Here is a 21,155-nt window from a genome sequence, read left to right as displayed (position 1 = left end):
TTCATATTTTTGCATCATATGCACTAGTGAAATTGGTTTATGCGATTCTTCCTCTGGTTTAGGTATAAGAATTGTATTTTTCTAATAGAAAGAATTTGGTAAGATGCTTTGTTTCTCAGCTACTAAGAATAACTTGTGCACTAGAGGTACCAAGTGATCTTTAAATGTTTGATAAGATTCATCTGCAAATCCATCTGCAACACAGTTCGCTTTTTCCTTTGATGGTTTCTTTGTGGATCTTTCTTTCTAGACAGGTAGTAATTTCCTGACACAGAATTTAAAAAAAAAATTTACTTTGTGGTTCAGACTTATGAATTCATTGGAATAGGGAACTATTCCCTCTGCCAATTCAGAGCCTACTCTAAAATTTACTGAGGCATTGAGAAGTTAAGATTTGCCCTGGGTCACACAACCAGGATGTATTAAAGGCAGAACCTAAATCCAGGTTTTCCGAACTCCAAGTCTGGCTCTCTAGGTACTTTCTATACTATGCTACTTTTCCATAATCAAATTAAGATACATCCAATGTAAAATCAAGAACTAGCCAAGCCTTTCAGTCATATCCCTGGTGGGGCTTCTGAACGGTTACCTGTTCTTCCCGGGATGATCCTTTCTTTGGCTGTTGCTTCTTTAAAGCTTCATATTTTTTCTTTTCTCTTCGATATTCTGCAACAGCACTATCTGAAGCATCATCTTCCTCTGAGGAGTAAATGGATATTTAACACAGTTAAAAAACAAGACTTTTACTTCACAAGATTATTCTAGAATTGCTTATGCTCACAGCAACAGGAAAGAGCGCCTGACCAACAAGATATAAATCTACCTGGTAAATACAGAGAACCATGAAAAGACTTATATAAACTGTTAAAAAGTGAAGTAAAGAGAACAAGGAAAACAATAAACACAATGAGTACAGCAATGTAAATGGAAAAGAACAATAATAACCAAATAATCGAAATTGAATATAAATAAGATATATAATGATCATATTTGGCTCCTAAGAAGTGATATGAAAAGTCCTCCCCGCTGTTCCTTTAAAGAAGAAGGGAGTTCAGAGGTATGGAACATTGCATATTGCATCAAACTTTTTCAATATGTTGATTGGTTTTTTTGATTTCCCCCTCTTCTTTCATTTTTTTTTTCCTATTCTTTGCTAAGGCATGCATGCCTTTGTGGAGGGGGTAGGTGAGGAATATAGGGAGAAATTTAGGTGATATAAGAAACAAAAGATGTCAATACAAATCTATTAAATCTGCAAATTGAACCTAAGAGCTCGACTCCTCCAGAAGCCTTTCCTCAACTCACACTAACTACCCTCCAACTGACCAACTAGATTTCATAATTGCTTGAAATTTTCCCCTTGTTATTTACTACTGTTTTTATGTTCAAGGGGTTGTCAGGGAATTGTTGGTTTCGATTCTTATAGTCAACATGTTTACTTTAACTGGATCATTTGTGAAAGAGATGGGGAGACCCATTCTCTGATAAGTGACTAATTAAAATCATTTGGTGTTTGTCAGTATTTGATAAATCCACTATTACCCAACAACAACAAAAAGAAAATTAAGGCCATTTCCCTCAGGTCCCTCTTTTCTACTCTAGATCTCAAAAGCCACCGATATCATTCCCCATTCTTTACCTCAAATCTGAGGGAGGAAGGCCTTCTCATCGAGGGCAATATCTTTATACCTCTGATCCCATTCCTTACTGTCTTTTGCCCCAACAATAATCATCTCCTCTCTAATCTTTTATTTCTACTAGCTCCTTCACTGCCACCTAGGAACACGATTAGGTCTCCCATTTCCTTAAAAATTCCTCACTTAACCTTATCTAGTCTCAAGCTACTGTCCCATATTGCTACCTTTTTCACTTCCAAACCCAGAGAAGGAGCTGTTTCTTTTCTTTCCTCTCACTTTTAAACCCCTTCAGATCTGGCCTCTAACCTCTCTCACTGAACCTGCTCTCTCTAAAGTTACCACTGATCATCTCTCAATTGCCAAATCGGAGAGCCTTTTCTCAAGCCTCATCCTTCTTGAGCTCTCTGATCTCTCTACCCTTTCTTCTTTGTGTTTCTGTGACTGTTCTCTCTTTATTCTCTTCCTACTTATCTGACCATGCTACCCCATTTTAAAAACAACAATAACAAACAAAACCATTTGACCTTGCCACAATAACTTGCAAATAGCAGGTACTTAATTGTTCCATTAAACTGCAATCTTAAATTAAGCTATTGTCTTCTTATCTCCCCCTTCCTTTTGCTGCCAGACTCGTACAAATGTCTAGATTGACTAGTTATTCATTACTTGACCCCTTGCACTCAAGCTTCTCATTTCACGAGTCAACTAAAACTGTTCTCTCCTAAATTTTTAAGCTCTTTCTCCTCCTGGACACTCTTGATCATCAGCTTTCATAACTACTCTCCCTGGTTTTCCCCTTATTTGCTACCATGACTTCTCGGTGTGCCTTGTATCATTATCCATTTCCCGTTCCTTTATCATGGTATATCCTGCCTCTGCTGTTAGCACCTGTGTGATCTTGGGCAAGCTGTATAACTTTATTGGTCCTCAGTTTCTTCACGTGTAAAATGAGGTAGTTGAACTAGATGACCTTTAATGCCCCTTATAGTTCTATACTTATGATCTATGAGGTTAGGGTTCTGTCCTGGGTCTTCTTTTTTTTCTCTATTCTCCTACTCTTGGCGATTTCTTCTGCTTTTCAGATTTAAGGATCACATCTATTAAGATAATTCTTAACTGACATATCCAGCCCTAATATTTTGTTTGAACTCTCGCCCCACACTGTCAACTACTTAATCTCTTCCTGGGTATGACACAGGTACCTCAAACTCAATCAGTCTAAAACCAAACTTATCTTTTCCTTATTCCCAACTCTGTTCCTCCTCCAGACTTCCCAGTTTCCAACATCTTCCCAATTACCCACGTTATCAACCTCAGAGTTATCCTTAACCCTTCCCAAATCCCCTGCCCCCCCTCCCTTTGCCAAGTTATCATATCCTTCTACCAATTAGTGGTCAGGTTTGTTGATTGAGCCTCTGCTCACACAGCTACCTCCCTAATTCAGGCACTCATCAGTTCTCATTCAGATTACTGTAATAAGTCTCCTAAGTGATTTGTCCTGCTTTTAGTTTCAGCCCAGCCTTAAAGGCCTGCTTCCCCCTCTCCCCCTTTACCTCCCTCCCTGCATCTGACTCACATCACCCTTTCTATTTTATATTACTCCCCTTTAAGAACTCCATTCTTTACTATTAGATACTCCTTCAACTAGACACCAATGGTTGTGACGGGAGGCACCTCAGCAAAAAGGGAGAAAAGTATAAGTTTCACTTACAAATTTTAGGAATTATTTACTCTGTGCCATGATTGCTATGTTGATGGCCAGCAAATGCTGACACAAAAAAGGAGAAACTAGGGAAGATATGCACTGTTAAACTCAAGTAATAATTAGATTGTAAGTCCATTTATGAAATAAAAAAGGGTTCTTTAAGGGAAACAATCTGATGTTTGTATGGAGTTTAGGGCTATGAAAAAAAATCTATCAAACATAACAGAAACCCTAAGGTAACTAATAGAAGCTTTGAGTCTGACACGTAGGATTGTTTTTTATACTATATTCTCTATCACAGGGCTTCTTAACTTTTTTTTAAATAGTTTTTGGCTACCTGGTGAAACCTATGCACCTCTTCTCAGAGTAATTATTTTTTAAAGCCATAATTGAAGGAAATACCAAACTTCAGTTAGAAGTTAGTGAAATTAAAGATGTATTTTTTTCCTGCAAGTTAATGGATCCCTGAAATCTAATAACAGATATAGACCCCAAAGTTAAGAATCCTTGCTTTATAAGGTTATTCTCTCTCCTTAAATTCAACTCAGCAAACACTACCAAGGCATCTACTACATGAAAGACAAGGGGAGAGACGAGGGGATTAGTGGGGAGAAAAGACACATGCAAAACTATGCCATAAGTTAGAAAAGATTAAGTGAACAAGACATTAGATGTATCAAGGTCTACTGACCTACAAAAGGACAAGTCTATATCACTGGAATAGGGATTGGAGCTGGACCTGGGGTTCATTTGGCTTATCTGAAACCAAAAACATTGCAGGAAAACTGGGGCTCTTACCCTCTAATAATGGATCTAGACCCTTTCCCCATAGGCACATTGATAAGGTGTTTTTTTGATAAATGCCAGGGATCACTAGACTTGGTGCTTGAGGACTAAAGGATTACATTTATTCCAAAATGGTTTGGTACTTACATAAGAATAGCTATTAAGCTTATTACAACTCCTTTTAGTTTCAAATACTTGGATAGTCTGAAGATTTTCTTTTAAGTGGAGTTATTAAAAATTCTGTTGCAATTTGACTCATTAGATTTCTTCAGCTATACTGGATAACAGGGTGGGAGAATTCCATTTGCTTCTGACCAGAGATATATAAATAAAGGTAGAGGAATTGCAACAGCAATTCCATAGGAGGCTGGGTATGTTAGAACACAATAAAAATGTTTTAAAGATGGTCTCACTAATTAGCCTATTGCCATAATATAGACTCTTAGTGAAACATGTAGCAGTTTGGTTTGTGCTGATTTTATCTCGTGATAATTTTCTCACACACAAACAGCCATAAAGTAAAAACACATGTTCCCAAGAGCGATGAAGAGCAACTTGATGCTACTTTATGTCTGCATGCCCATACACATGATTAAACTGATGCAACTCCAAATAATTAAAATTCCACACACTACTGGACAAGCAGTGATATAGCATACCAAATATTTGATTCTTTTTTTTCACTAGAGTAAAAAGGGTAGGTAAGTCTTAAAGAAACTGTTTATACTTTGAGCACTAAGGAAGGCAGGCAGGAAAGAGAAAGGGAGAGATTAAAAAAAGGTTTTCAAAGATTCAGTCACTTCAGTGGTGCTAATATCAATCTGCAAAATTTTTAGAGTTGTCCTGTTAACAGGATTCCTTCTTAGCTATGCCACATTTGCTGGTGAATTCAGTTCAGTTTTGTAGGATAAAACTCCAAAATCTGGTGGACAACATCCATAGAAATAAAAGGCAAGAAAGACACATTAGGTCATTTATCCTACCCACCTGCAAATGCCAATGAAAAGCTGAGAAGCAAAAGTCAGTTTTGCATCCAGAATTAAGATCACAGCATTTAGCACAGGAAGATTGACTTGATCCAGAAAATCTTTCTGAGGTCAGAAAAATCTGGCTACTAATGTGTTTCACAAAGTAGAGTGATGCAGTCCTTTACCAAAATGGAAAACATCAGGTAAGAACAGAAGCAAAATGAAATTCATGGCATGGCTATTCCCCAACCATCTTTCCCCCTCCCCGCAAAGGAATGGATATAAATCCTCAAGGCAAGGGCCAAATCGGAGAAGTTCTAGGCCACCTGTGTGGCCTGCTACTTGCATGGCTCTTGGCTTTTCTCAGAGTTTCAGTCACTGGTTTAAAAGGCTCCCCTTTACCCCCAAGTTTTTACTTTCAGCCAAAATGAACAAGCAAACAGCTTGAGAACAGCTGTGAGGCCTGCTTGATTTTCATTATGTACATCTGTGATACCAGCATTAAGTCCTGCCTAAGGTTCCATCCGGACTACATAGAAATAGTACAGATGAATGCTTTTACATGGTACAAACACAACAAATGCAATGAAATCTGCTCAAATCGAAATGGATGGAAAATCTGGTCAACTGTTCTGTTTCCCCACTTGGTATTAGAATCGGTAGGTAAGAGACTGCAAGTTCTAATAAAGGTGAATCCACAGAATTTGGGAATTCATTTAAAAAAAAGAACTTCTGAAGTTGAAAAAAAAAACCCAATATAAAGTAGGGGACATTAGCCAGCTGCAAAAGTAATCTACCCTAAGAGAAAGTGTGTCAATTGGCTGTTGATGAGATTGGGGTGTTTCCTTAACCATCCTCTGGGACACACCAATTCCAAGTGTATCTAAGTTGTGATCTACTCAATTAGACTGTAACATGACCAAGATAATGTCATAATCTCTTTCACCTTCAGTTTCCTCATCTATGAAGTGGAGCTAATAATAGCCCCTGTCTCACAGGGCTGTGGTGAAAATCAAATGAGAGAATATATGTGCTTTGCAAACTTTAAAACGCACTACATTGGCTATTAGTATTAGGAGCTTTTTCTATTGCAGTGCAGATAGAAATCTGGTCCTGGGACAAGTTGCTATCCTGCTATTATTCTTTTATATTTAATACTGTACAGACTATTGTATGGTAAACAAAATAACTACTTTTCTGTAGTTAAATAAAAGTGTTAGGATGTAAGGTTATCTTTAGGATCATGGAAAGTATCCTTGGCACAATTCTTAAGAGTAGACAGGTCAACAAGGATGATATGCATCTCATCTTGTTCCCATGTGACTCTGACCTCTTCTGCTAGGTCTAGATGTTTTAAAAGCTTTTCATTCTGTAGAACTTGGAGAAAAATATTTGGTGAGGCAACTTCTATTAAAAATGTCCTCTTCGGTCAATGTTATAGTCAAGAAATTGTATATAATAGTTCAGTTTGATTCTATTGCAGTTTTTTGATTGAGTTATCTGAGATTATTTTGAAGCGCATGTATGTATGTATGTGTGTGCATAAATACAAATATAAAAAAACACTACAGACAGATATAGATAGGATTTGTCATTTGTCAGTCCATGAAAGACAGGGAGTGTTCAACTTATAATTTTAGCCACCAAGTCCTGTCTTGATAGGTACTACTTAATAGATGCTAAAATTCTATGGCCTACATTGCATAGTTTTTGTCACATCCTTGTTTAAACTACAGTGATTACTAAGTTTGGGCTCTTTAAGAATAGAGAAACAGGCAATGTGGCATAATGTATAGAGTGGTTAGAGAGCTGGTTCTGGAGCCGGCAGACATGAGTTCAAGGCTCACCTCAGACACCAACTGGCTATGTGATCAATCACTTAATATTCAGTGCTTTAGGTAATTACTAAGACTATAAGAGAAAATGCTTGTATTGGTATGGGGAATTTCTTCATTTTGGGAGTTCCTTGTACTAATAAAATTGCAGGTGCAGTTCCTATCCCTAAAGATAATCTTTGGATAAGTTTCTGGAGGAAATGATCACATCCTAAATGACCAGGTCCTACATCGTCATCATAAACCACTCTGGTTCCACAAACAAGTAAGCATGGCACTTGTTTGATGTTTCTTTGTTGACATGTCTGAGTTCACATGGGTATTTCCATGAAGAGTCATGTGATTCCATTCTTGGATCTGAGCTTTTTCATAGACTTTATCCAGAGGCAAACCACTTTGGATTACATTCTACAAATCCAATGGTATGTATCTATTATTAGCCTTTACTTTCACATTGTGAAGTGATATTTCTGTAGGTTTTTGACCTGTTTATTTTGTACTATAAGATTTCCATCTATCTTCAAGCCTGCCTATTGACCTTTTTAAAAAAAAACTTCAATCAATCAATAAACATTTATTAAGTGCCACTTTTTGTCAAACACTGTGCTAAGCACTGGGTATAAAAAAAGAGGCAAAAGACTGTCTCTTCCCTCAAGGAGATTACAATTTCATGGGATATGGTTTAATAAATAAATCAACAGGAAATGGCCCTTCCATCTGCTATGTGTCTAAAAATGAAAACCTAAGTCCATCTTATATTCATATAAAATGTTCAAAAATACACAGAACAAAAAAGCACAGGATACATACATAAATAGAGCAATTCTATTATGACTTTATTAATACGTTTACCTGTAAAAGCAAAAGATCACACAAGTGGCCAGTTTCTTACTCATAGTACTCTTCCTTTATATCTTGGAACGCTTGTGCTTGCTGACAGCTATTATATTCACAACTGAACATTTTAAAAATTCATTCTCATAAGGGATCTTTCTTCAAGCCTCAGCTTAGGGACAGCCTCCCACTTTTCTTCCCATCTGAGAGTGTTATTTTCCCTTTGACTTTTGATTTTCTTTCTCCAGCATATTGTCTAGAATTCTTTGTCCCTGTCATATTCTATACCGGGACTGTGCAAAATGCAACCCGCGGGCCTGCATGTGGCTAGCAGTGGGATTTATGCAGCCGCCTACAAGCATAGAAATTCATATCAATGCTTTAGTAAACGAAGCCGAGCTACCACAGAGCTCTCACTAAAATGGGAAATCAAAATATATTGTCTATTGTTTCAATAAAAACCTAAGGTTGGGCAGCCCTGCTCTATACCATATGATGCTTATCTGGGCATATGTTATAATACACCACTTCCAAATTCCATGTTTGGAATGTTCTTCTTTCCTTTTTATTCCTGGTCACTCCTATTTCCTTTCAAGGTTCAGATCAAATGCTGTCTCCTTGAACAAGCCCTTCCTCATTTTCCCATTCCCTTCACTCCCTCCCTCTTTTATACATAACCTGAATTCACCCCTTTGTGAGCATATTATAACCTAAGTAGAATGTAAACTCTAAGGACAAGGCTTTATACACCGAGTATTTACATGTCCAGTACCAAGCAGAGAGCCCAGCACACAGGACAATGAACACAGGCTGACTAACGTGTCATGTTGCTGATTCATACTGAGCTTGTAGCCCATTAAAACCCTGAGATCTTTTGAGGACAAATTATTACATATAAACATGTGGCTCTTATTTTACATGTGGAAAGTTGATTTTTTTTTAAAATTCAGGTATAAGATTTTACATTTATCCTCATTTAATTTTAGTTCATTAAATTCAGTCCAACGTTCTGTTTTGGATCCTGACTGCCACTGAGTGTTAGCTATCCCCCCCAGCTTGTGTTATCTGAAAATTTATTAAGTATGTTATCTTTTAGTTTAGAATCATCAATAAAAATATTAAATAGCCCAGGATGAAACACAGATCCAAGGAAAACTCCACTGGAGGCCTTCTGTCAAGCTGACAATGAACTCTTTGAGTTTAGCCATCCAACCAAATTCTGAGTCCATCTATTTGTGCTAACATCTAGCCCATGATTCTTCCTATTCACCTTAAAGAACAGCATGAGATTCCAACAAACTTCCTTGTGAAGATGCCTCCATCTCTGTAGCCTCTTCCACGAACTGTTGAGTTTCTCCTCTTCAGAACCTCCTTTTGAGTAAGTACCTATACCAGCTTAGATCACCTCTAACCTGGCTCATTTCCTGATTCCTCTTCCACCTGGCCCCAAAGTGGGTACCCTGCCCCCTTTTCACCTCCCTTTTATGTGTGGTCTTCCCCACCAGAAGGGAAATTCTCTGAAGGTAGGGCCTGTCTTTTTTGTTTACATTTGTATTCCCAGTGCTTAGCCTGGTGTTAAGTAGTATTAAGGTTTAATAAGTGCTTTATCTAATCTAAATCTCTAATATTATCAAATAGATCACTAAAATAGAAGTAGGGGTAAATTCTACCTACAACAATCTCCTAATCTACTAGGTTAGCAGACTAGTCAAAAAATGAAGCATGGACTGTTTGCTAATTATTTCTCTAAAAATCGACCAAAATTTCCCCAGAAATAGAAGTAAAATTCACTTTCTTACAGTTTTCAAACTCATCTTTTTCCTTTTTTGAAAACTGGGACATGTGTTCTTCTCCAGCCTTAGGCCAACTCTCTCATTTTCCACAGTCTTTCAGATTTCACTGAGAGCAGATCAGTAAGTTCTTTCTGGACCTCAAAATGCATGCAATTCATCTGCACCAGATGACCCGAATTCATCAAGGGCAGCTAGGTATGCTCTTGTAATCCAAATCTAATCTTTTCAAACAAATCGCTAAAGTCTAGGTAGAGGGAAAATTCTATCTTATTTACACTGCGTTTTTTGTTTTGTCCTTTCTAGTCCAAATGTCATTGTCCTTACAGAGAAAACAGAAATAAAATGAGAATTAAGTACCTTTGCCTTTTCTCATTCCATGCATTACAAGATGTACTCTTGTACAAGATGTATAAGATACTCTCTCTTCTGCAATGCTTGTTTCTTCTCCAAAATTGATAACTTTAATTTTTATGAAATTATAAAAATATATTGAGCTAAAAATATGCCTTCCAACCAACTGTGGTCTGATGAGGGTAGAATACAACGGGACCATTACTTCTTTTATTCTATTACCATAGCCTACGATTGATCTTAAAGTGATTTAAGACTGCCAAGTCTTCTTTACATTATACATGTTTATGTCTTTTCCATCTTGAACTTCTGTTGTTGAGTTTTTTAAAAAAGCAAATTGCTGAGTTTACAATTATTCCTCTTATATTCCATCTTGTTCAGTGATGTACATCATTCTCTCTGTTGAGATCTGTTTTGGATCCTAATGATGGCCATCCAACTTATTAACTATCTCAGCTTCATGTCATTCCCAGATTTGGGATAACTATATCTTCATCCAAAAGTGACAAAATGTGTTGCACTCAATATGACAGATGGGCTTCTAGACTCTAGAGACCTCTTTTGGTCAGGGTCAGTCAACTGGCATTGACAAAGTAATCAATCAATTAATCAACCAATAAACATTTATTAAGCACCTAACATGTGCCAGCCACTGTGTAAAGCAATGGATAAGGTAAGACTGGGATTCTGATGGTCACGAACAAACATTAATTGAACAAAGTAGGGGACTGGGCTATGAACCATAAACAGAGATAAGCATAGTGATGATCAAAGTATGAGATCAGAGTTTAAATCAGAGATGTCAAATGATCACAGGTCATAGAAAGGAGGAAAGAGGTTGACAGAAAATGGCCAAAGAGGAAATGGGAACCATAATCTGTGAAATATTTTTATTTTGGGGTATAAAAGAGAGGAAAAAGGGCTGAGATGAAAACAAAGTGTCAGGAAAAGCAGGATAGTAGTAAAAGGCAGAAAAATCTAAATAAGTGTGGTAACTCAGAGGTACAAACTAAATGAATCTTTTACTCAATGCATCCTCCAGTGTTCTTTTAAGGCCTCTGCCCATGCCACTGATCCCATTTTCAGGTTATTACAGAAGACAGCTATCAGAAGTCAGGATCTACACATTTCCAGTTTGAATTGGTTCAACTAAGTAATGCTTTTTTTATACGGTCATTTAACCATTTATGAATCTATTATCAATGATCTCACAATTCTCTGTTCTGTTCCCAAGGATATCATGAAAAATACATCAAATTATTTGCTGAAATCCATTTCTATTATATTGATGACATTTCCGTGATCTACCAGTCTAGAGGAATGGCAACGTATTAAAAGCAGATACAGAGTTGGTCCTGGAGTCTGAAAGACCGAGGATTAGATACTGTCTTTCAAGTATAATAGTTTTTGCAAATAATAGCCCAAGTGACTTTGAGGGAGGTGCTTAACCTACTAATACTCCATTCAATTTTTTAAAATTGTAAGTTACAGATAAACTACAGATCTTCATTGGTTAAGGGACTTCCATACTAAAATACCCTACATGCTGATGAAAACTATAGCTCAGGATGGATCCTTCAGTTCCATGCTTTCCCCCAATCAAAACAAAACCCCAAAGCCCTGAAACTCAAAAACCCAAAGCAAAAATAAAAGTCAGTCTAGTACTCTTGTCAAAAAAGGAAATGAAATTAGCACGGCATGAGTTGTTCTTAATGATCCTATACTGACTATAAATGACCACTATTTCCCTAAGTGCTTTAAATTGTCCATTTAATAATATGTTCTAGAATTTTTTTCTATGACCTCATGGTTCACTTGTTTTTAAAAAGTTGGTGGAATCCATATTTTTCGCCATTTAAAAAAGGAGGATGTTTGCCTATCACCTTTCTTCTAGCATTCCTCTGAGATTTCTCAAAGATCATAATCAGCAGACAGTAGATTAATGATCATATCTATGAGTGCTTTCAAAAGTCTGGGTGTAATTCATCTTGATCTGGAGACATAAACTCATAAAAAGCGGCTAAGTGCTCTTTTGCCATGTTCTCAACTAACTTTGGTTCCAATGTTTCTTACCCATGTTTCCAATGTTTCTTACCCATGTTTATTTTACCATTCTCAGTCTGATCTTCCTCAGTGAAAGACAAGACGGAAACCAAAAAGCAATTCAGCTTAATTTTCTTTTTCCCAAATGAAAATATTCTTCTGGTTTCTATATCATATATAGCATTTATTTATTTAATCTATAAACATGTTATATCTCCCTGATAGGATGTAAGTTCTTTGAGGTCGCAGATTGCCTTGCTTTTGTATCTTCCTTGTCTAAGTGCACCTGGTACACAGTAGGTACTCAATATTTGTTGAGACGGATCTGCCTCAAACAGCAGTTCCCTCTTTTTCTTGATGCTCTTGGCCAAAAGGAGGCAAAAATACATCTTTTGTTATCTTTAGTATTTCATTGTAAGCCTTGGCTAATTCTGGGCTTTAATTTTCTTGATAGTGTTCTCCCTTGGCCACATGACCCTTGAGTTCACTGGAGAAGTCTGTGTGTACTTGTGTCAGTATCTTTACTCACTTCCCCACTAAAAGAGACCGTAGGAGTCATCTAGTCTAACCCCTTCATCTTTCCTACAAAGAAAACAATGTCCTGGGAGGAAACTAAAATTGAGAAAGAGTGAAATGACCTGTATAAGGTCACACAAGTAGTGAAGAGCAGACTGAGGATCTCATCCTAGGGCCTCTAACTCCTGAGCCAGGGCTTGAACTTTTAAGGATTTAAAAAAAAATTCCCCTTCAAAACCTGCCTTTTTGGGGGGTGGAAGGTAGAGAAGTCCTGTGGTCTACTTTCTGCTGGGCTGGATTATGCAATCCTATTTCTTTTTAACTACATAAGAATGAGAATTCCAGGATTCACTGATACTGTGATAAACAACCAAACCTTTGTTGCACCAGAGATAATATTAAAAATGGCAACATATAAGTCATCACCCAGCAAAGCAGAAACTCATCCAAAGACAGCCATGCCAATAACCTGAAGGGTTCTCTTTTAAAGATAACCTCTTGGGCTTTGTCTTGGTCTCTCTCTACTGTCACAAGAGATGGGGTGACTTTTACCGCTGATCTTCTAAAATTCACACTCTAAAAGGAACAACAACTAAAGAGAACCACAACATTATGAAACGTCAGAGTCAGAAGAGACTTCAGTGTTTTTAGGAACCAATCAATACTAATTATCTTTAGGACCTTGAAAACAAATAAAAAATGTATCTTTAAAAATGTATAATGATCATGAATAAAAAAAAAAACATTTTAAAGTTTTTTGAGGTTTTCCTACATTTGGACATTTATAATTCTCAATTATAGGGATAATAGACAATGAAACATATAAATATAGATGTACCTTTATATGAAATATAGCATTTAAGTTGTGTAAATCAAATTCTTAAAAACTGAAACTTATACTAAATGCACTGGTGGGAATTTTGTAGAGAATCTGTTAGTACGTAATGAGAAGGAACCTTTTGCAAAGAGAATCGTGACCCTAATTTATGTTTTGTATCTTTGTATTTCCTTATAGTGAGTTTGTTTAAAGTAAAAACAGTTAAGTGTCATTCACAGGCAGAGTTGAATTTCATTTCAATTTTTCTTTCATTTCTCTCTCAGAATAGCCAAAGGGCACTCAGTAAGAAGAGAGGAAAAAGTAGCCAGGATCAGCTGAAGTGAGATGACTCTTAAACCACATCTAGGAAGGACAGTTAAGGGAGAAGAGAAGACTGAAGCAGGGGCGGATTGCTCTCCTTCAGTATCTGAAGGGCTTATGGCAGAGGAATTAGATCTGTTTTTCTTAGGCTCCTTTAGATCTGGACTGTCAGAATTTCATTCTCTAAAAGCCTCTTAGTCTTCATGAGATGGCTAGTCTCTAGGGTCATAGGATCGCAGGATTGAACTGCAAGGAACATTAGAGATCATTTAGTCCTCCTTGCTCATTTTACAGATGAGAAAACTGAGACCTAGGGATATTGAGATGTAGGTCTATAGACAGTAACCATAAGAGGTGGAATTTGAACCCAGATCCATTGACTCCAGTAATAATGCTTTAACCTGATCACACTTATATATTTTTTTCTTGAACCTGTACTTTAGTAAGATTATTTTGGCACAGTTTGGATTGCAGTAGTTTAGTGATGAAAGTGTGAACTAAGGTGGTGGAAAGGAGCCTGAGACAGTACCTAGCAACTGCTTTGATATGGTAAGTGAGAGAGAAGGAAGTTAATGATCATCATATCGGAGTGACTGAGAGAAGGATATATATTTTCTGAGTTGTCATCGAACTGAATGGAATCTGACTTGTATTTGGATGGTAGTAACTGTGCACAGTAAGGAAAAATGTTAGAAATGTTAATAAAATCTAAGTATTTACCAAACAAGAAAAGTAAATTCAAGGTGCATTTATTAAGCACTTACTACATACCAGATACTGTTCTAAACATTAGGGATACAAAGAAAGGGAATATTTAGTGCCTACTATGTGGCAGGCACTGTGCTAAGAGCTTTACAAATATTATTTCATTTGATCTTCACAATAAGCCTGAAAGGTAGGTGCTAGTATAATCCCCATTTGACAGTTGAGGAAATTGTGGCAAACAGGAGTTAAGTGATTTGCCCAAGGTCACACAGCTAGTAAGTGTATGAGACCGGATTTGAATTCCAGTCTTCCTGACTCCATGCCCAGCACTCTATCCACTCCACCACTTACCTGCCTAAGAACTGCTTTTATGCAATGCTCTAAGATTATAAATTAAAGAGAAGGTGCTGACCTACACTGGAGGGCAAAGGAAAATTTCTTCATACAGAAGTTCCCCATATCAGTGAAATCATGGGCACTGTCCCTTTTACCAGATAAAAGAGGCCAGTCAGTGTAAGGATGTCAACAGCAACTAAAAAAAAATCTAAGCTTTCACATCAAATAATTATTTACATATTGGAGGGAGGGAGAACAATGCAGTACAAAGAGTAATAAAACTTGGAGCCAGAGAACTTGAGTTCAAATCCTGACTTGTGATCCATGCAATGTTGAGCAGGCTAGCCATTATATTTTTTTGGGCTTCATTTTCCTCCTCTGCAGTATGAGGGAGTCAAACTAAAAGACTTCTTAGGTTCTTTCCAGATCCAAATCTATGATCCTATGAATTATTTTCAGAGCTGTTTGCTCTAGCATGTATAATTTTACAAAGCATAGGGACAAATACTACCATAAGGTCTAATTTGCAAATATTTCTGTCTGTACAATGACCTAAAATGAGGGACTGACCTGGTATTGATTCTAACTAGCTTAATTTTAATCAACTTTCATTCCTGGCATATGAAAACTCTACTAATTGAACATAATGGGCTCCCTCTGGTGGTCAAGATAAACTTCTATATTTTCATAAATATACTTATCTAAGAAAAGAATTTAGGAGATGCCTGTATTTTTCTGGCTAATATTTAAATAAGAGACAGAATGTCTGGAGTTATAAAGCATTTTAAGGTGTGCTTTACATATATGATAACATTTGATTGTCCTAACACCTTGTAAGGTAGGTGTAATTATCATCCCTACTTTACAGGTGAGGAAATTGTAGCTGAGAGGGGTTATGTGATATAACACATAGGTTAACATAGCTAATAAGTGACTGAGGTGGGATCTAAACCTCGGTCTTTCTGACTCCAAGTCCAGCATTCTATTAACTATGGTCTCTAGCTATATTAGTTTTAATTTGGGTGGGGTTATATTTTTCTTATGACACCAGACATGTTAAAATACGGTAATTTTATCACTCAATAATATTTCCAGATTTAAGAAAAATTACTTAGTCCATTTGATCTTGAAATAAAGTAAAACATAACTGATTACCTTGACTTTTGCTGCTGTGTACATAGATATGGTTGAAAAATGTGTCTCCTTAAAACACTTAGCAGAATTCAGTGCACACTGAATGTGGTTGGGTTTTTGGGGTTTTTTTTGAGAGAAGAAATAATCTGGGTCTCAAAATATGTCCAGACTATTAGGAGGAGCATATTCCTTTTTGGAATACACATTAGATAATTAGTACCTGAAGCTCAGGTGTGGTTTTCATAATACTTTTGCGGTGAGGTAGATTGGATATATATGAATAAAGTTTTCATATACAAGGGCTCTGAATATTGCCATCACATTGGCCATCCAACTGTGATTTGTTTGAAACTCTTGTGGGTAGTAATAACAATAGCTCAGAATCTACAGCGCTTTACTATATATGATGAACTGTCCTCATAACCATCCTGTGAAGTAGGTGGTAAAAGTATGATTTTTTTTTCATTTTGAAGGAACTGAGGTTCAAAGTTTAAGTGACCAGGGTCATATGTCTAGCATGTTACAGGGTTAGAACCCAAATCCTGGCACTCTGACTACAAAAATTGAGGATTCTTGCTACTATGCTACTGCCTCATGTATTAACAACTGTGGGAGAGAATCACATAATTGTAGTTTTGCTTCCTCACTTTGCAAATGATGAAATGAAGGTCCAGTCAAGTTAAGTCCCCTGGCCAAGATCCCACAGCATCAGTAGTCAGATACTTTTAGGGCTGGCATGAGAACTCTGGTCTTCTGCATCCTACTTCTGTGTTCCTTTTCCAATAGGAACTATACAAACTCTCTCTTTGTGATGGTATAATCATAAAGTCATGTTGTTGGACTCTAAAAACACTTTTAATTTATTAAAAGTAGTAGTACATTTGTGGAAAGAAAGTCTTTAATATTGATTTAAGTCTACAATTCTTAAATGTTAGATAAGGATTTGAATTTAACATTTTGAAAGCAAAAAACCCCGATAGAACCTCATAAAGCCTAATTAATTTTTTAAAAAAAATAACAGCATATCTGGATGTAATTCAAAGATCAATAACAGTAAGTTAGGTTTAGAAATGATATGAAATTATGTGTAATTTATAGCATCTACATCTTCTTAAAATGTCATATTAGAAGGTATATTATTTTGGTTAGTTACCTATCTTATTAACGGATCCCATATTTAAGTTTTTGAATACCAATTTAGACCTAATTGTATTGTTTTGGTATTTCACAAACTATTTTTTCTGTTTTATCGTACTCTGTGAATTGTATTTTTTTTAATCAGAAATGTTGCTTCAGCTGTTAAATCATGACAAACAACTGTATTACACAAAAGATTGCTAAGAACTGCTGATGGAAAGGAAGCCTATTCCCTTCTTTCAGAAGTTCTGCTTTACCTTTCCAGTCACTGGCCAGAATATTCATTTTTGGCTTCAACAATGTTGCTCCCTTCCAGATAGATTTTAAAATGAATAGAGATTGTTTCTTGATGTGGTTTCTGGGTAATGATAGTGACGTTACACTTTGTGCCTCTCCAGCTTTTGTGAATAACAACTCTGATGGCTGTTTTGAAAACATTCCTACTTTGTGCTGCCACCATGGATGTGGTAGCTACAAATTATATATTCCACATTATCACAAGGAAAGAAATATAAAATTATTCAGAATAAAGAGATTTCACTCTGTCAGGACAGCTACTCAAGAAACAAGGCAATGCTATCTGAAATTGCTCAAGGCTAAAGTCAGCAAAGTTGCTTGAACAATGTCTTGTAAAATAGTAGCATTTCTAATAAAGCTTAACAAAATCACCATTATGTTGTAGCATTTATGTTTATTATATCAATACTGTATTTGCATAGCACTTTTCTCCAAGTAGTTTGCATAGTTTAAAGATTTGCTGTGATGAACGCTTATATTACTCTACTGTGGTAGGGAATATTATTCCCAATCCCCATAAATGAAGAACTAAGAAATAAAGTGACTTATCCAACATCAGTGCCTGAGGCCAGGCATATGCCTTAATGGGTCAAAAACCCATTCCTGCTTTCCTAAAGGCATTACTTTGGCTTTGTTCTCTCATTAGAGACCTGAAGTTTGACTCCAACCATAGATACTTCCTCATTATGTGAGTGACCCTGGGCAAGTCACTTCATCTCAATTAACCTTGCCTTCTTCATCTGTAAAATGAAGAAAATATTTACATCTACCTCATAGTAATGTTGTGAGGATCAAATGAATTAATCTATGTAAGGTGCTCTGAAAACCTTGAGCAGTTAGGTAAATGCTAGCTATTTTGAACAAATGTGAGTGAAGACAGACAACTAAGACTTCAACTTGCAAGTCTATACAATCAAATAAAAAGGGCACAAGAATATTTGTGAGGTTTTCTATCACCAGCAAAGGGTGTTAAAACAAGCAATATCAATACTAAACATATATTCACCAAATGCCATAGTATCTAAATTCTAAAAGAAAAGTTAAATGAATTACAAATAGAAATAAATAATAGTACTATAGTAGTGGGGGACTTTAATGTCCCCTTGTCAGAACTAGACAATCTAACCAAAAAATAAATAAGAGAGAAGTAAAGGAAGTGAATAGAATTTTAGATAAACTAGGTATGATAGATATCTGGAGAATTGAATGGAAATATAAAGGAATATACCTTTTTCTCAGTGCTATATGGTACCTTTACAAAGACTGACCATAAATTAGGACACAAAAATTTTATAGCTAGGAGCAGAAAAGCAGAAATATTAAACATTTCCTCTTCAGACCACAATGCAATAAAAATTATATTTAATAAGGGATCATGAAAACATAGAAAAAAACCTAACTGGAAACTAAACAAACTAATCACAATCTTAACCTCAACCTAAGAATGTATAGGTTAAAGACAAATAATAGAAACATTCAGTAATTTCATTAAAGAAAATGATAATAATGAAACAACATATCAAGACCTATGGGATACAGCAAAAGCAGTCATCAGAGGAAAGTTTGTATCTCTAACTGCTTGCATCAATAAAAAAGAGAAAGAGCAGAACAATGAACTGGGTATATAGCTAAAAAAAACTAGAAAAAGAAGAAATTAAAAATCCCCAATTAAACACTAAATTGGAAATTCTAAAAATTAAAAGTGAAGTCAATAAAACTGAGTATAACAAAACCATTGAATTAATAAATAAAACTAGGAGTTAGTATTACAAAAAATCAATAAAATCAATAAACCATTGGTTAATATGATTTAAAAAAGAGAGAAAACCAAATTACTAGTATCAAAAATGAAAAGGGTGACTATACCACCAAAGAAGATGAAATTGAAGAAATTATAAGAAGTTATTTTGCCCAATTATATGGCAATAAATTTAACAACTTAAGTGAAATGGAAGAACATTTACAAAAATACAAATGACCCAGATTAGCAGAAGAGGAAATACAATATCTAAATAGACCTATCTTAGACAAAGAAACTGAACAGGCCACAAATGAGCTTCCTAAGAAAAAGGCACCAGGACCAGAAGGATTTGCAAGTGAACTTTATCTAATATTTAAAGACCAACTAATTCCAGTACTAAATAAATTATCTGGAATAACAGACAAAGAAGGGGTCCTACCAAACTCCTTTTATACTGATACCTAAACCAGGAAAATTAAAAACAGAGAAAGAAAATTATAGACCAATTTCATTAATGAATATGGATGCAAAAATTCTAAATAAAATACTAGCTAAAAGATAACAATAATGTATTACAAAGATTATACATTATGACCAAGCAGAATTCATATCAGCAATGCAGGGATTGTTTAGCATAAGGAAAACTATTAAAATAATTGATTATATCAATAATAAAAGTAACAAAAACCATATGATATCAATAGATGCAGAAAAAAGTATTTAATAAGGCACAAGACTCATTTCCATTAAAAAGACTTGAAAGTATAGGCATAAATTAAATTTTTCCTTAAATTGATAAGAAGCATTTACCTAAAACTTTTAGCAAGCATTATTTGTAATGAAGATGAGCTAGAAGCCATCCCAGCAAGATCAGGTATGAAAAGAGGATGCCCACTGTCACCAATATTATTCAATATTGTATTGGAAATCCTAGTAATAGTAATAAGAAAAAGAAATAGAAGGAATCAGAATAAGGAATGAGGTAATAAAATATCTCTTTTTGTAGATGACATGATAATATACTTGGAAAATACTAAAGACTCAACTAAAAAGTTAACTGCAATAATTAATAATATCACCAAAGTAGCAGGATATAAAATAAATCCACATAAAGCATCAGCATTCCTATATATTACCAACAGGATCCTGGATGAAGAGATGGTTAGAGATACCCCACTTAAAATAACTCTAGACAGTATAAAATACCTGGGAATACATGTACCAAAACAAACCCAGGATCTATATGAATAAAACATAAAAAAACTTTATACACAAACAAAACTAGATTTAAATAAATGCAAAAATGTTAATTGTTCATGGGTAGGCAGGGCTGATATAATAAAAATGAGAATTATACCAAAATTAATCTATATATTCAGTACCATCCCAATTAAATTACCAAAAATTGTTTTACAGAGCTAGAAAAAATAATAACAAAATTCATGTGGAAGAACAAAAGGTCAAGAATATCAAAGGAACTAATGGAAAAAAAAAGTAAAGGATCAGATTTTAACTATATTATAAGATAGTAATTATCAAAACTATCTGACACTGGATAAGAAATAGATATGAGTAGACATATGATCTACAGCAGCAAATGAATATAGTTATCCAGTGTTTGACAGGTATAAAGATTTAGGTTTTGGGGATAAGAATTTATTATTTGGTAAAAATTGTTGGGAAAGCTGGAAAGCAACATGGCAGAAACTGGGCAAAGACCAATATCCTACACCATTTACCAAGATAAGGTCAAATTGGATACATGACCTAGATATAAAGAGAGATATTACAAGGAAATTTGAAGAAAATAGAATATATTGCCTATCAGTCTTATGGATAGGTGAACAATTTATGAACAAACAAGAGATAGAGTGTATTATGAGATATAAAATGGATAATTTTGACTACACTACATTAAAAAGTTTTTGTACAAATAAAACAAATGTAGCCAAGATCCGAAGAAAAGCAGAAAACTGGGGAAAAAATTTTATAGACAGTTCCTCAGATAAAGGTCTCATATCTCAATCTATAAGAGTGCAAGTCATTCCTCAATCGATAAATGGCCAAAGGACATGAAAAGGCAGTTATCCGATGAAGAAATCAAAACAATTTATAATCATACGAAAAAAAATGCTCTAAATCATTACTGATTTGAGAAATGCAAATTAAAACTACCTTGAGATATCATATTGTGCCTAA

At 35.4% G+C, this 21,155-nt stretch overlaps 1 protein-coding gene across 1 annotated transcript in view; it reads right to left on the bottom strand.

The window, feature by feature from the left end:
* CWC27 (CWC27 spliceosome associated cyclophilin) overlaps positions 1-21,155 on the bottom strand; it is a 270,179-nt gene that overhangs the window by 38,282 nt on the left and 210,742 nt on the right. The window contains exon 12 of the mRNA XM_036742097.1: positions 590-699. Within this exon, the coding sequence (XP_036597992.1) occupies positions 590-699 (110 nt within the window). The remainder of the gene's footprint in view (positions 1-589; positions 700-21,155) is intronic.

This window comes from Trichosurus vulpecula, chromosome 1 (genome assembly GCF_011100635.1).
Source record: "Trichosurus vulpecula isolate mTriVul1 chromosome 1, mTriVul1.pri, whole genome shotgun sequence".
Lineage (NCBI taxonomy): Eukaryota > Metazoa > Chordata > Mammalia > Diprotodontia > Phalangeridae > Trichosurus > Trichosurus vulpecula.
This window is presented reverse-complemented; position numbering and strand designations above follow the sequence as displayed.